The 17,311-nt window shown below is 38.8% G+C and overlaps 1 protein-coding gene across 7 annotated transcripts in view; it reads left to right on the top strand.

Moving 5' to 3' along the window:
- Window positions 1-17,311, top strand: part of ADK (adenosine kinase) — a 551,078-nt gene that overhangs the window by 17,803 nt on the left and 515,964 nt on the right. The window contains exon 1 of one of the 7 annotated variants that reach the window (XM_043925038.1): window positions 10,314-10,475. The exons of 5 other annotated variants lie outside the window; for them this stretch is intronic. In XM_043925038.1, coding sequence (XP_043780973.1) covers window positions 10,462-10,475 — 14 coding nt within the window. In that variant the 5' untranslated portion in view covers window positions 10,314-10,461. Of the gene's footprint in view, window positions 1-10,313; window positions 10,476-17,311 lie in introns of those variants that run through there. One more of the 7 variants, XM_043925035.1, reaches the window with a different exon arrangement.

Raw genomic sequence — 17,311 nt, forward strand, 5'->3', positions numbered from 1 at the left:
TTATGAACTGTAATACCTGTGGTCTCTTAGGGTGGTACAAGGAAAAAGAGCTTTGCATTATTAATCAGAACACTTGGGTCCTATTAAGGTCTCTGTCTAGGTTTGTGTATACACCTGTGAAGTGAGTAGTCTAGATTAAAAAGCTTTTCAAACTAGATCATGAATCAATTTGGGTGTAGAAAAAGTAGTATTTTATAAAAAGAAATTAGAAAATGTCAGTGCATTGAATATGGTTAGGATAAATACTGCTTTGTGAAATGTTTCTGTTATGTGTATTTATGGAGTATTAGTTGCAGTGCAAAATGTATTTTCACAATGAGTTTGATTTTTCTGTCCTAAAATTTAGTGGCTTAGAAGAGCAGCCATTTTATTAGAGTTAATGGTTTTATGGGTCAGGAGTAACTGGTTAATTCTTCTGCTCCATGTGGTATTGGCTAGGATCACTTGGAAGTATTTAGCTGATAATAGATCTGGTCTATTTTGGTAGAGGTGACTGGAAGTCTTGGCTTAGCTGGATTCCTCTTTCTCTGTGTAGTTTGAGTGCCTCTCTGTGTGGTTTCTTCATCCTGGTAGTTGGACCTCCTTGAGAGCAGCTCAGGCCTCCAAGAGACCAAGGCAGGCGCTGGTGGTCCTTTATGGCCAATGCGTGACCCAATTTGTCTATCTAAGCTTTTAATTCTGCTGCTGTCTTTTGAATAATGATTCATTTCAATAATCTACTCCCCTACCCACCCCCCACCCCCACTTACACAAATAACATTGGAAAATGTGTCAACTTTCTGTTTTGAAGTGCAGAGTTTAAATATGTATATTATTTTCCCATGGTATATAGTGAGTTTTAGGTTTTTGGAGAAATAATTTAAGGTCTACACATTTCTGTGGAGTCTTAAGTTTGTTACCTAATGCTGCCTAAAAGAACTGCCTTCTTATAATGTTTGGAGATTCCATTTGAATTTAATTACTTCTTTCCTTCACATATAGTCAGTCTGGAGCTGTTATGCTTTTGTCAAAATCTGGAAAAGTGCAAAATCTGTTCCCACCAACCCCCATTCCACCCCACAGTAAAGAAAACAAAACCATTAAACGTTTTTGTTGTAAATCTAAAGGTTGTTATCACAAGAAAAAAAATCTTTGTTACTGTGTATGGTTATGGATGTTAACTAGACATTGTGGTGATCATTTGCAATATATACAAATACTGAATTATCTGAAACTAATACCATGTTAGGTGTCAATTATACCTGCAAAAAATATATTCATTTTTGTAAAATGTAGATTTTGTGATATATTTTTAGCTGATAGAGACTTTCTAGAATAGGACTATTCCCCGTGATAGAATTGTAGAGATTTTTTATACTTTTTATTCTGTATTGGGGTATAGCCAATTAACAATGTTGTGTTAGTTTCAGATGAACAGCAAAGGGACTCAGTCATACATACACATGTATCCATTCTCCTCTAAGCTCCCCTCCCATCTAGGCTGCCAGGTAACACTAAGCAGAGTTCCATATGCTATGCATAGGTCATTGTTGTTTGTCTGTTTTAAATATAGCAGTGTGTACATGTCCATCCCAAACTCCCTATCACTTCCCTCCATCCTTCACCCCAAGAGCTGTAGGGATTTGAAGAAATGTCAATGTCAGAGTATTTGCCCATATTTGGAATATTAATAGCGGTCTCTTAGGATATAAGTAAAAGGGATTTATCTTACCATACCCTTGGCTATTTAGAATCCCAGATCTTGAAGCAGTGTTTGAGTTTAACCCCTGGCTTTTTGGGAGTGGGTTGGGCTGGTTATTTGACTAGTTATACTGGAGAGTAATTGTTTTTTTGCCTCTGTCTGCAGACAAATGTCTTGTTTTTCAGGTAAACCACATTCATTTTAAATGTTCCTCCACCCCAGGCTATTCTTTCCCACCAAGAAAGACATGAAGATAATCAAGATTTCCTTCAAAGTAATAAAGGAGGAGAATGTGGAAAATGATAAGAGTTTAGAATGAAATTCTGTGTGTTTAAATGCCCGTATTTAAAAATAAAGATTAAAACCCACCCTCAAATGAAATGGGAGTGGGAATACTTAGGAATATTTTAAGCTTGTAAATAGGCTTGTGAAGGTAAATGTCTTATCTCAACCTCTCGCAAAGTGATATGTTATAGATACTTAGTTACACCAAAATAACAACTTTTGAAATAATATTATATATACATACATACATACCTGTGTACATACTTTGTGTATGTAAACATATGTCAAACCCTGATATTAGTAGTCCTATCATATTATAGTTCTCTATGAACTTTTATAACTATTGAGGCAATGAAATAATCTGTTTTTAAGGTTTCTTATGCCTGATTCTCTCAGATGCAGTGAAGCATTAGAAAATCTGTACAGCCACCCACCGCAAAAGCTAATGATCCTTCCCTTTCATTTGAGACTACGTGATCACATCAAGTAAGCAATGGGTGAAGTATCTCCATTGAAAGCACTCCAAAGAGTGCCATGGTATGTATGCTATATTTATATGTATATAGTTTTAATTACACTTGAGTTAGAATGTCTGTTGTGCCAACTAAGAGAAGACACTTCAAAGATTACATTTTCCCCAATACAACAGTTTTGGTGGGCACATCTCTCCCTCCCAGGTTTCCCAATAACAAGGAGACTACTATCATTACCACATCCACCACCATCGCTGCTATATAAAACTTCCAAGTGTTTCAATTTTAAATAGTTATTACAGAAAAGCAGTCTACCCTGTTTCCACAAGGAGGGGTTGCACTGTTTCTCTCTGCACCCTGAAATCCAATTTCAGATCAGTCTTTAGGCTGATGAGAGCCAGTGCCAGTCTGTGTCCTGTCCTATAGACTGTGAGAGAAGATGGCCCTCTGCCCATGTAGTAGGGTTGAAGACAGGGCCTTCAGATCTAGATCAGTCCTCATCAGTGGAAACTATGAAGTTGCAGGTTACTGTTGTTAGAATACCCTCTTAGAAAAAAAAAAAGCCCCAAAAAACACTGAATAAGAGACCAGTTTCATCATCATTTCTAAAAAACTCAGTAGAAACTTATCATTCCTTAGAACTCTTTGGATAAAGCTGCATATTTTTTACTCTTATTTAGAAAATGATAGGCACCAGTTAGTTAGAGGATATACCCAAGGACAACATGAATATATAAAAAATTTTTTTTTCTTACAGTGGAGCCTGTTGTGGACATTTGTGGTTTCAATTTCTGAGTCTTGAAAGATCTTGCTAAGAAATAATTTGTAATTTTCCTAAAGCCTAAATTTGATTTGCACAAGATCAATGGCTGAGATGGGATATTTTCTTAGTTATATAGTAAATTGAACCCTTGTATTCATTGTGTGCCTCTGAATTCTTGCAGAGTGGTAAAAAAGATATTTTTCTTTGTCAAAAATCAGTCTTGTGATTTTGACAGAAATGAAATTGTGGTTGAAATTTTAAAAATGAAGAGGTCTAAGAGATGATTCTTGGTGACCATTAGGAGTCTTGGCCAAATTAAAGATAAAAACGGCAGATTCATTGTCTGCTTAGATTTAACTATGAATAAGTAGACATGGGAAAAAAAGAAGCAACCTCTGAAAGTATTTCCTATGATGCTCCAGCTAATAAGAAAGCTGTTACTGGACTATTACATCATATGGGTTGAAGTCACAGTATAGTGGTCTGAAACTTGGATGTTTATAAAAGTCTCAGACTTACGTCAGTCTATCTTGGGTTTACTCTGATCAAAAACTATATAGTGGCGACTAGTCCCAGTTCTGGAGTCATACTACCAGAGTTTGGATTTCTGCTCTGTAATGTGTGACTTTCAGCAAATTATTTAACCTTTTTGAGTTTAAATTTCTTCAAGTGTAAATGGTGATAATAAAATGTCTTCTATTACGGTTGTTATAAATTCAGATGAGATAGTACTTGAAAGATATATATAGCATGGTTCCTGGCACATACTAACCATGCATTAAGTTGTACCTTGGAGAAGGGCATGGCAGCCCACTCCAGTATTCTTGCCTGGAGAATTCCATGGACAAAGAAGCTTGGTGGGCTACAGTCCATAGGGTCTCAAAGAGTTGGATGTGACTGAGCACACACGCATGCAAATTGTACCTGTTGTTTTTCTTATATACGTATTTAGTGGCTGCTGGCTTCCCTGGTAGCTCAGAGGTTAAAGAATCTGCCTGCAATGCATTAGACCTGGATTCGATCCTGGGTTGGGAAGATCCCTTGGAGAAGGGAATGGCAACCCACTCCAGTATTCTTGCCTGGAGAATCCCATGGACAGAGGAGCCTGGCAGGCTACAGTCCATGGGGTTGCAAGAGTCGGACATGACTTAGCAACTTAGAGAGTGACTGCTAGCAGGTGACTGCTAAGGTAGAATGGTTCCCCTCTTAGGGTGTTGTTCAAATGAAACTGCATATACAATTATGGACAACTATATAATCTATTAATGGAAAACAGTAGGCACTACAGAGTAAGAAAGACTAGAAAGAAAAATCTGTTTCCCAAGTTTTTATTTCTGTCCCTGACCACTCCTAGAACTTGTCCTTTGAACTTGATTCTTGCCTTTTCCATTTATCTTGGTAATAGCAGCACCATTTACTCAATTTAGTCCAAATTTACCCAATTTAGTCTAAAATCTAGGAGTTACTCTTGAATCCCTTTATTTTCCTTACTCCCCCGTATTTTGCAAGTCCTGCCATTCTGCCTCCAAAATGTCCATTTTCTTCTATGTCCACCACTATTTTTGTGGTTCAGATCACAATTATTTGTCATCTTTAATACTGTAATAGGTTATTTATTTGGTTGCATCAGGTCTTAGTTGCGGCATGGGGGATCTAGTTCCCCAATCAGGGACTGAGCCTGAGCCCCCTGCATTGTGAACACAGAGTCTTATCCACTGAACCATGAGGAAATCCCTGTCATAGGCTTTTAATTTAGTCTTTCTGCCTTCATGCTCCTGTGACCCATTCTCTGTACCATAACCAAGTTGCTCTTTTAAAACAATATCAGATCATGTCATTCCTCTGTTTAAAACTTAATTATAGTGGCTTCCTGTCTTGCTTATAAGAAAATCTAAACTTCTTAGGCTCATCAAAGCTAAGACATTCTGCTTCTTCTCTGACTATAGCCTTTCATCTCTTCCTTGCCTTTTTTTACACTGGCCTTCCAGTTATTTTAGTAATATCTGTCTGGAATCCCTTCCTCACTTTGCTCTTCTTTGCTATTCGGTTTCCTCCTCCTGGAGGCCTTCACTGACAACCAACTCTAAATGAGCCTTTCTCTGTGTTGATCTGATTTTAATTCTCTGCATAGCACTTATGAGCATTTAATGATCTTATTTATTTGATTATTCATCCATATCCCCTCACTAGAATGTAAGTTCTTTAAGGGCAGTACATATTCTTGGTCGTTGCTCAGTCTCCAGTGTTTTGAGTAGTAGAGTAGAACTCAGTAAATATTTGTTGCGCTAATGAGTGACTGGTGCTCCGCCCGCCCCCCACCCCCTTTTTTTTTGGCTATGTCTTGGATTGTGGGATCTTAATGCTCTGACTAGGGGTTGAACCCCTGACCTCAGTGGTGAAAGCATGGAGTCATAACCTCTGGACCACTAGGAAATTCCTGAGTGATTGATTCCTAAAAGCTTGTTTGTCAAGTACCAGATTTATGGTAAAATAAAAATAAGAAAACATCTTTTACATAGAAACTATACTTCATAAGATTACCAGCAATACTTTGAGTAGTGCTATTTATTCTGTGATGTCCTTTTTACATTTTTATGTTAAAATGCCCTTTTATAAAGTGATAGTGCTGTATTCAATTATGTATGTTTAAATACATATTCTTGGCAGCATAAATGGGAAGCTGTGTTGTCCTATACTTTTAGGTTGGAAGTTTTCTTTGACTTTTAGAGATTTGTGGTTCACTGAAAATAAAGAAGCACTGTGTGGGTGTTCTTGGGAGGGAGTTTTGCTAAGAATTTTTACTAAATAAAGTTCAGTCAATCAAATGTTATTATATTCTTCAAATTCTCCTGGGAAATAAATTGTCAGTTTCCGTTTAAAGATTAGGTTCTGTTTGAATATGTCATGTTAAAGTGAAATGTGACATAAGAATCTACAGACAATAATTTAAAGGAAACAAAAATAGTGAGCCTCATATCTTTTGAGGTAATATGTTTAGCAATGTTTCTTTGAATAACCTTGACCATAATGAAAGCTAAGTAAAACTGTACACGTTTTATTTTCATTAAAACCGACAAACTCTTAAAAAAAAAACTACCTAATTTGTATTGAGTCACAAGTGGACAGTTTTGTCCCCCTCGCCCGCCCCCCCCCCCGCCCCAACACTGTCCAGTAAGAACTGAAAGGGACCTGAGATGTTGACTGTAACAAATGACCTTGCATTTCAGATAAGGAAACTAATGGTCAAAAGGAATACTTTTTTTTTTGGTAGGCCTAGGCTTAGAATTCCCACCTCCTTATTCCTGTGCTTCCCAGGTGGTGCTTGTGGTAAAGAACCTGCCTGCCAAGGCAGGAGGTGTAAGAAACACAGGTTCCATTCTTGGGTCTGGAAGATCCCCTCGAGGAGGGCCTGACAGCCCACTCCAGTCTTCTTGCCTGGAGAATCCCATAGACAGAGGAGCCTGGCAGGCTATAGTCAGTCCATAGGGTCACAAAGAGTTGGACAGGACTGAAGCAACTTAGCACACAGGCATTCTAATTTTGCTTAGTTAGGGATGTAATAAATTTTTGCTACTGTTAATGCGAAATGAATAGTATACAAATCTTTGTTCACATTTGCTCTATTTTATCTATGATAGTTGCCTAAAACATGGAATTGGTGACACGCATTGCCACAAGGCATTCTAGAAATGTACCATTGTATGGAAATACTTGTTTTATTGAATGCTTAACAACAAACTGGTTGTATTTGAAGAGAACTTTGCTATTGTTTTGCGGTTGGAAGCATTTGTTGAAAAGGTAAGTCTACACAAATTTGTTATGGTACCCATAAATGTATTTATTTAACTATTTGGGGATTAGCTATCTATGCGCCTTTAGTGGCAAACTAACCACATGATTAGATAAATAGAATATTTGCTTATCTATCTTTCCATGAGTAAATTATTCTGACCCACTGATCTTGATTGAGCTGTTTGAATTGGAAGAAGGTTAGTGGAAGTTAAAAATTCCAATTGACTGCTTTTCCCTAGAGTGACGAATAGGATTGAAATAGATTGCTTAGAAAATTGATCAAAAGTTTTTTAGTAGTTACTCAGTAGCTAACCGTGTGTGCATTTGTATGTGTATGGTTGAAAAAAAACTGGGTGGAAGAGAGGGTAGAGAAAGATTAGAAAAGGAGCATGAAAAGCTGAGGAAAGGAACATGCTATGAATAAAAAAAGCTGCTGCCTTTATCTGGAAAAACGTGTCTTTTATCTCTACCTGATTGACTCTAAAAGAACGATCACACATGTACCCCGTTTACTGAAATAACATTTTTATATCTATACCTGCTGAAATGAACTGTTACTTAAGTACATTTTAAATAATACACTTTTTAAAAGTTGTGTTGACTGGTTATGAGTACAAAAAAACAAAACAAAGTATTGATTGTAAGATGCAAAGTGTCACTTATCAAAAGTTAGTTGTTTTTTTAAAAAAACTTTGAATGTGATATGACTTTAATTTTATTGAATATTTGAACGTTGTAGACTTTTATCATCCCTTAGTAACATACAATATACTATATTTGTTTAAAAGCAGGGTTTCAAATCTAGCTTTTTTGTGTACCACCCTTTTTTCTTTACCTTTATTATTAAAAATCAAAAGTAAGTGTCAACAAAAGCATGAGTAAAAAGTTGATTTATTTTTCACAGGGCCAAGTTCATGTTAGGTTTCATATCATGCTTCTCAGAGAGATAATTTTAACAAGTGTGGTAATAACAAAGTAATAATCATGTCTTGTGCTAAGGACTCTATTAGACACTTTACTAGAATGAATTAAGTTTTAATCTTCTCAATGCCATGAAAAGCAGGTAATGTGTAAACTCATGCAGGAAGTCATGTAAGGGTTCCAGGTCACTTCTGTCTTGCTACCTTTATAATCTTGCTACTTTCCTTTACAGCCTTGCTACTTAGCATGGCCCACAGAGGAGAAGCAACTGGCAACATCTGGGAACTTAAGGAAATGCAAAATCTTGACCACAGAGCTTGCTGAATCCCTATTAATAAGATCTCTCAAGTGATGTGTATTAAAGTCTGAAAAGCACCATAGTACATCCCATATTAAAAGTTGCATGGAGATTTTGGAGTTTGTTCTGAGAATTATTCCTGGCTTTACTTTTAGTTCATCCGGGTTGTGGTTGTTGTTCAGTCACTAACTTGTGTCCGACTCATGCGGGTTATCTATTAACATTTTCCCTTAGAGGAGAAGGCAAACTGTTGAATTAGTCAATGTCTCCACTGCTTCAAATTGCTATCCCGCTGCTGCTTTGATTCATATCCTGAGGAACAACTGACTAGTTCTGCTTGTGGAAATTTGGTCAAAGTCTCAATCAGCCAAGACTCTGTTTTTAATAGCCTTTACTTGTGGACTAAACACATCAGATTTATAGTGCAGGGCTTCCTTCTAGATAGGCATTTTCCAAATTAAAGAAAATAATGTTTTAAAAAAAAGCATTTTTGAAGAAAACTTGAAATCTTTTGGAATACTTACATTTTAGATTGTAAGAAACTATAGATTTGTGTAAATTGATCTACTAATTTCATTTTGTGAACATAATTGTTCTGTCACAGGGGCAATGATAGGTAAGAAAAGCAAGGCTGGCTTAGAATAGCACTGTCAGGAAGACATGTAATGTAAGACAAAATTAGTAGCCACGTTAAAAACTAAACAGTTTAATCTTAATAGGTTTTATTTAACCCAGTGTAGCAAAGTACTATTTTAACATGTAGTCAACATAAATATAAAAACTATTTCTGAGATATTCTGTATTTTTTTGTACTGTCTTGAAAAAGTACATATTTATCTGTGCAGTGTCTCAGTTTGGATGCTAAATTTTCCACAGTGAAATGTATGCAGTGAAAAATACTGTGTTTAATGGAATAATGTTTTACTTTGCTTTTGGTTTTAAATTTAAACTAATTAAAAGGAAATAAATATTTAGTTCCTTCAGTCACAGAATGCCCATTTCAATGTTACGTGTTGGGGTGTGTTTCTAATGTAACTGATTTCAGATTATGGAATTGATCCCCATCCAAAATGCTTAGGAAATGAATGCCACTGGAGGTTATGGTCTGTTTACATAAATATTTGTACACAGAATAAAGAGGGAATAAACAAAAGCTATTTAGATCATAAAACGTTTATTTCCTAACACCCCCATGTCAGTCCTTCCCGCAGTTGGAATTGATTTACCTGTCTTTTATTAGTGGTTCAGAATCAGTTTCTTAAGTCCTTTTACCCCCGCCAAATTGCAAGGTTAGCGCCCAGAGTTAAGGCTCTTCTAGTTTCTCCCCGTGACTAGATGCTTGCTCAGAGAGCTGCATCCTTTTCAGGAAAGCGAGGACGTATGACAGTGTGTCGAGCTGGATAGTCTGGGCTAGTTTGGCCTGGAGGTTTTAAAAGTTACACGTGTACCTGGATAACCCGGGAACTTGCTAAAAATACTATTGTACGGGCCTCACCTTTCTAGCTTCTGATTCGCAAGTTTATACTGAGACCCTGGACACTTCCTTATGAGCTGTCCTAAGTGTTTTTAAAGTCCAAAACGTTTGGGGACCACCATACTCAGCATTTGACTCTTAAAACGCTGCGAGTTCTAATTTAACACGTCGTGCTGCTGTTGCCACGGGATCGATTCTACCCGGACTGAGGTTGCCAGGCTGTTGCTGTTTTTCTGCAGATGGGTTTTCAGGCTGTTAACCCCCCTCTCCGAAGACTGCCCTGACATCGCCCCCGTCCCAAGCCCTGTTAGAGCGACCTGGGCTGGCCGAGGTAGACCGCGCCATGTGACTGATAAACCGGTTGCCTTTCGGGGCGGCCATTTTTGAGGCGGGCACCCAACCTCGTGCACCGTAAGCCGGGAGCGGGAGGTAGGCAGTTACCAGAACCCAAGATGGCCACCGAGCCCGCTAGCCAGCCCGCTAGCCCGCGTGCCGGCACGAGACGCGCGGGCGGCTTGCCGTGGCCGGCGGCGCCCTGGGCAGGTCCTCGGGCCGCCGGCCCGGGGCGGAGCGCCCGCCCCTTCCGGGCGCGGCCAATCAGCGTGAGCGACCGGCTCGGCTGGGGCCGCCCGCGCGCGGGGTGTGTGAGGACGCGCTCCCGGGTCGCTGAGTGCCTGAGCCCAGAAGCGGTGGCTCTGGTACCTGCTGCTGCCACCCGTGCGGACGCAGAGCATCGGACGCGAGCGCTGTCGCGTGGGTCTGGAAGGTGAAGCTATGACGGCCATCAGGTAATGAGTCTGGGCGGCAGCCTGAACTGCGCGCCGGGTAGGCATTAGCCTCTCGGCTGCTGAGAACTGTCGCCCCTTCTCTTGGGTGTTCTGGAGCCTCCCGGTGCCACCGGTCCCCCTCATGTGGAAGGTCTCTGCACTTTTCATTTGATCTTTTATGCCTTCCTCAGAAGTTTTGGGGGCTGAGGCACATGGCGGAGACCTTTGAGTAGCCGCATAGCTGAGGTAACCCTCGCCCAGATTCCGGGTTTGAAGCTTGCTGGTGAGTCTAGTGGATTTCTCATGAAAAATGTAGCTGTCTTCCCCACACCCCCCGGATGGCCTGAGGCCTGGGGAAGTGTGACGTGCACCGGGCGTGTCCATGCCCGCGTGTCTTGCCTTCTGACAACTTCGTTGGTGGCCCAGTGCAGACCTGCAGTGTTGGCCCTTTGATGCAGATAGATTGCCCCGAAGTTTTGAAATTGTGTGTCCTCACAGTGTTTGCTTATGACTGGAATTAGTACTCTGGTTCCCAAGGTACCATCTGTTTACCTACTTTTATTTGAGAGTCCCCAAAGAATGAGTTTCGTAGTGTACAATGAGAGCAATAAACGGAAAAGCTTCACCTCAATTGCTCTTCAGAGTTTGGAAGTTTCTTTATTGTTAATGGCCCGGTCCAGTGTCTGTGGGTAGCATTGACAATGGTTACCTCATACTAATGCAACTATTTATAAAAAGATAAATCTAAAAAAAAAAAAGAGATAAATTGCCTTATTTACCCAGTGTTCTGAACAGCCTCTTTTAAAGTAGACCTTGGCCTTCTTGGCCTTCCCTGGTGGCTCAGCTGGTAAAGAATCCGCCTGTAATGTGGGAGACTTGGGTTCTCCCTCTGGGTTGGGAAGATCCCCTGGAGAAGGGAATGGCTACCCACTCCAGTATTCTGGTCTGGAGAATTCCATGGACTGTACAGTCCATGGGGTCGCAAAGAGTCCCACAGGACTAAGCGACTTTCACTTTTTGACCTTCATTGTCCCAGAGAAAGGGAGGCCCCAACACAAATGTGAAGAGAATAAATGAAATTAAATTTTGCTCTGCAAGCTTCCAGCAGCCTAGGTCCTGGTGACTAAGTGGTTTCTCACTGGTGATTTTGACTACACAGTATTTAAGAAATTACTTTAGAACCTAACCCTCAGGTAATTTAGGATGTAACTGTTGAACTTGGATGCAGTTTCTCTTAAATTGCATAATTCTGTGTAAACTCAGAATACTTACTCATTATGCAGAAGGAGGATGGGGATACAGTACTGAAATGCAGCAGCTTCCCAGGTGGCTCAGTGTAAAGAATCTGCCTCTTAATGCAGGAGACCCAGGAGATGCCAGTTTGATCCTTGGGTTGGGAACATCTCCTGGAGGAGTAAACGGCAAGCCACTCCAGTATTCCTTCCTGGAAAATTGCAAGGACAGAGGAGCCTGGTGGGCTACAGTCCATGGGGTTGCAAAGAGTCTGACACAACTGAGCACACACACACTGAAATGTGGAGATCCACATGGAAAGATCTCACAGTATATTGGGATGTATAAATTTGGCTTTTAACACTAACAGTATTTTAGGGTGAATTAGGATTATGCTGTTAAACCTAGTCAATGCACCCTCTCCCCATTTGCACTTTCAAATCCCATCATTTCAGTCTGCTACTAATTAGGAGTGTGGGGCAAATACTTTCTCTGTTAAGGGTCTCTTCTTGTGTGGACTTAATTTTAATCCATCATCATAATCCTGGCTACTCTTTGGTGGAGAAACACCCAAATCTAAAACTTCTGCTGCTTGGCTAGTGACAATAGGATGTGTTTTTTAATGTAGAGGTTGAATGGTGGTTGTATTAAAAAGACTTGATTTTTTTTTTAAAAACATGTATTTTTGGCTGCCTCTGGTTTAATTGAGGGTGTATGGGCTGTTCTCTAGTGATGGTGCTCAGGCTCCAGAGAGCACAGGCTTAGTAGTTGCAGGCTTAGTTGCCCTGAGGCATGTGGGATCTTAGTTCCCCAACCAGGGATCAAACCCATGTCCTTTGCATTGGAAGGCAGATTTTTAACCACTGGACCACCAGGCAAGTCCCAGAAAGGTTGATTTAAAGGTTAATGCTAGTCTTATTTGACTCCTGGAAGGGTAGATAACTACTAATAGTTACATTTATGCTTGTATCTTCAGATATTAGTCTACATTTTGTATAGTCCTCAGCACAGTGACATTACTCAAGGATTTTTAGATGTTACCTAAACTCAGTTGCACATTTATACCTGAGGCTAAGAAAAGTTGAGTGCCTTGAGTAAAATCAGTTAGTGGCAGAGTTAGGAACTGAATCCAGATATCCATAATCTAGTGCTCTGCAAGATACCTTTATAAAAACAACATACTACTTAAATTTCCTGAAAAGACTGTTTCTAGAACTTTCTGGCAGTCCATTGGTTAAGATTCTGTGTTCCCAGTGCAGGGGGCATGGATTTGAACTGAGGAACTAAGGTACTGCATCCACATGGCACAGCCTAAAAAACTACAAAATTACAATATATAAAATAAAGAAAAAAACTGCTTCTGGGAACAAAAATTGTTAAGTATTGTGACGGACAACTATAGTAACTTTCTTGCTTTCCCATAGTCCTCCAAAGAACTTAATAACTTAGGTTTAAGAGTAGGCATGGGGACTGCTTAAGTTGAAGGAACTTTGTATATGTGGTGACAGTTTTAAATGGGTTGGTAATCCTACAGATACCAGCTGGTTCCCAAAGAAGACAAAATTTAATGCAATTTTATGATACCTTTACTTTTATATTTTCACATTCATGTTTATTAATTTTCACATTTATGATGTTATGTGCATTCCCATTTTGTACTCAGTTTGATAGTAGCCCAGAGGGTGGGTACTGCTGACTTGCTTCTACTGACGAGGAGAATGATCAAGGTCACCAAGCTGACATCATGTCTAATGCTGTTTTTTACACCACACTTAAAATAATTGCTGGTAAATATAGTAATATGTGACTCTTTACAGTGACTATGACAGAATATAGAAATGGAAACCAGTGAGGGCCAGTGGTCAATATACCTGGGTTCTAATTGACAGTATTTTTCTGATTTAGTGATCTTTTTCTTTTTTCCTCTGAACATTTGTTTTATGAAATACTCAGTGATGGTAATGTGTGCTCATGCTCAGTCACTCAGACGTGTCCAACTCTTTGTGACCTTTTGTGATTCTTTGAGCTCACCAGGCTCCTCTGTCCATGAGATTTTCTGGGCAAGAATACTGGAGTGGGTTGCCATTTCCGCCTCTAGGGGATCTTCCCCACCTAGGGATTGAACCCACATCTTGACATCTCCTGCACTGCAGGCGAATTCTTTAGCTGAGTCATTGGGGAAGCCCTCAAACAGATCTCTGATTCTACTGAGATTTGAACTCAGATTGCTGGATTCAGAGACCAGAGTGTTAATCATTACACCATGCGGCCTGTTGTGATGGTAATACAGATATGTATTCCGCAGTGTTCTTGGGTAGATATGAAACTTCTTTATATTTTAAGGCATTTTGTAAATGGAATATTAACTTGTTGAATGCAATTTGGTCTCCTTAGAGAATGATGTCATCTGAAAATAAATGTTTAAATCTTAGATTTTTAAATAGGAAGCGAACTTACCTAATTCCCTCATTTTACAGTAGAAGAAACTGAAGGCAAGAGATAACTGTGATTTGTTCAGGTTCATAACAAGTAGTTGCATGTCTTGAACTAGATCCCAGATCTCTAGATACCTGATTCAGTGCCCTTTCCAGTGCAGCATCCAACTGTTATGAATTCCTAAATAACTAGTTACATAAAAAGAATTTAAAAAAAAGCTTATGATCTTTGAATAAGTTTGGGTGGAGAATTTGGCTCTGACTTTTATTGTTTATGTTCTACTCTGCTACACCATTACTAATGAAGAGTCTAAGTTTGCAGCCTCTTAAACCAATTATCAGAGTATGTATTGGGTTGGCCAAAAAGTTCATTTGGTGTTTCCTGTGTGATGGCTAACGAAAACCCCAAACAAACTTTTTGGCCATCCCAATATATCAGATTCCGGCTGGTTTTCATCTGAGAAATGATGGAACATATTTGATAAACTGATGCTTTTGTCATTTTTAATTGGCCTAACAGGAAAGTTGATGCTTGGGTTAAAATTCAGTACACATAGGAAAATGTAGAATGTTAGGAGTATAAGAGAATCTTAGAGATCACTTTACTCTCTTTCTTTCTTGATAACTGGACCTTCAGGCCCAAATGAAGAGCTGTGCCCTAGTTTGACAGCAATAGAACTTAAGAGGGAATTTAGGTCTCCTGACTTCTACTTTATACACTTTTTATAAGTACTCAACCAACGGTATTTCAAAATACTCCTATGAATATTGCCTTGTTTTCCCAACATTAATGTCTAGTCTGGTTTTGAAAATTGCTTACAGCTTGAGTTTGTGCCATGGAAGACTGGGAAAATGAGGTAGGGAGTCAGGGAGAGTTTGCTGTAGAGCTGAGGAACCCTATTCTTTGGCCTGCCCAGACAGGTCAGGTTTGGTTTAAGACTATTCTGGGACTAGACATGACTGTGACCTACATAGTAATTCTGTAACCACTTCTGTGGGTTAAGCCTACATTGGAAAATTTATGTGGGTGTGGGTGGAGTCCTGGGGTATTTTTCTCCTAACACTCAAGACCTTGAGGTACCTCTAGTAGGATCTGCCAGGCCACTCAGACGGAGAACATTCATATGGAGACTAAATTCTGGCTGAGATTGAAGTGTGTTACTTTGTTGAATTGGTTTCTTTAGAATATTTAAACAGTTCTTCAAACTCATGTCAGGGCTTGTGTCTTTTATAAGAATTATAAATTTTATATTACTACACAAACTTTTTTATGCCATGAGGCTTCCTAGTGAAGCTAATGAGCTTTTTAACATAAAATGAAATTGTTTCATTTATGAAATATTTTGAAGAACTAAAGCAGGAATCTTTTCCTTGGAGAACTGCAATGTTGTCAGCTGTTAATACTCATATTTATAAATAGGTCATCTTTGTTTGAAAAGGCATACAAGGTTTTCTAACTCCAGATCTTTCCAGCCACAGTATTGCTACACTAAGCAGAACTGTCAAAGATGAAATGGAACCAAAATGATTGTCTAGACAGTTTGAAATGGTAACCCTTTCTTGTAACATTGGTTAATACTCATGACTATTTACCTGTTCTACTTGATTTTAAAATTGTACTTTAAAAAATATTGTAATAAAGTCTGAATTCTTAATTTCACATAGCATAGCTAGTTTATAAATAGAATGACCATATGTCCCAGTTTGCCCAAGACAGTCCTGGATCATGCCTGTTATCTTGGCATAATTATTAATAGCTCTTTCTTTATTCTTAAAAGTGTCCCACTTGGATAATAAGTTATCTGGTCACCTACTTACACACTATCGTGATTTTGTGGTAGTAGATTTAGGTTGTTGAAATGTTACTTGACATAGGACCATAAGATAATGGAATATTAGCTTATTTTGGCTAGATTTGGATATTTTTCATCAGTGAGGCATTATTGTTAACAGAATTCTTATTTTCTCAGAGTAGCATATTAAACAAGAAAGCATGTGATTTGAAGTTAGGTATCATTTATTTGTTGTATGACCTTTGACAGGTTATAAAACTTTGCTGAGCCTCTTATTCTCTTTAACAGTGGTGGTGGTTTAGTTGCTAAGTCATGTCTGACTGGCGACCCCATGGACTGTAGCCCTGCCAGACTTCTGTAAACACAGATAATAGCAAAACCTATACTATAGGGTTTTTGTGAGGATTTAAAGGCAATAACATACATAAAAATGCTTTGTAAGCTTCAAATTGCTATGTGAGTGTTAGTCATTAGTATCTCATGCATGTGCTTCTGAAAATTGAATTTAAAATGAATAATTTTATCTACTTTAGGGAACCGTGCTATTTAATAGCACAGTCTTTTAGAAGTGTTAGCTGTCATGGGGAGTAGGGAAATAATACTTAGAGATACATGTATGGTTGAGGATTTAGGGGTGAAGGTGAAGAAAAAAATAGATGATGCTGGGCAGAGGGAAGAGATTTTTTTTCCTTGAGTATGCAAGACAGCATGCCAGTATGGACAGGCTTAAATGAAAAGACTGGCTTCCATAGCCTAAGGGAAACAACAATTTTCCTAGTTTGTTTATGTTTTAAAAAATGCCAGCAATGTAATTCATATATAGTAAAATCACAGATGCTAAGTTCACTGAATTTTTTTTGGGAAAAAAAAGTATTTGTAAAACACCACCCAGATCAACTTAAGAAAACATGTTCATCTCCCAGAAAGTTTTTTCTTGCCTCTTTTCAATCAGTCTCTTTCTCCTGCCCCATCCAGGCAATCATTTTCTGGCTTCTATTAGTAGAGAGTAGTTTTGTGTATTCTAAAGCTTCATATAAATAAAATCATACAATAAGTACTGTTTGTGTCTGATTACTTTTGTTCAGTGACTTTTGAGATTCATCCGTTTTGATATGTGTTTTGGTAGTTTGTTTCTTTTCACTGCTAAGATTCTATGATATGAATATTATAACAGTTCTGCTGATGGACTTTGGCTTGTTTCCAGGGTTTGGTTACCCTAAGTTAAGCTTCAAGAACCTTCCTGTATAAACCTTTGTGTGGACGTGGGTAAATGTCCAGGTGTGGAATTGCTGTGTTCTAGGGTAGATGTGTGTTTAACTTCAGAAACCACCACTGTTTTCCAAAATAGAAAATGGAATACATTCAACATTCAGTATTATAAGAGTTCCAGTTATTC

This window comes from Cervus elaphus, chromosome 15 (assembly GCF_910594005.1).
Source record: "Cervus elaphus chromosome 15, mCerEla1.1, whole genome shotgun sequence".
Lineage (NCBI taxonomy): Eukaryota > Metazoa > Chordata > Mammalia > Artiodactyla > Cervidae > Cervus > Cervus elaphus.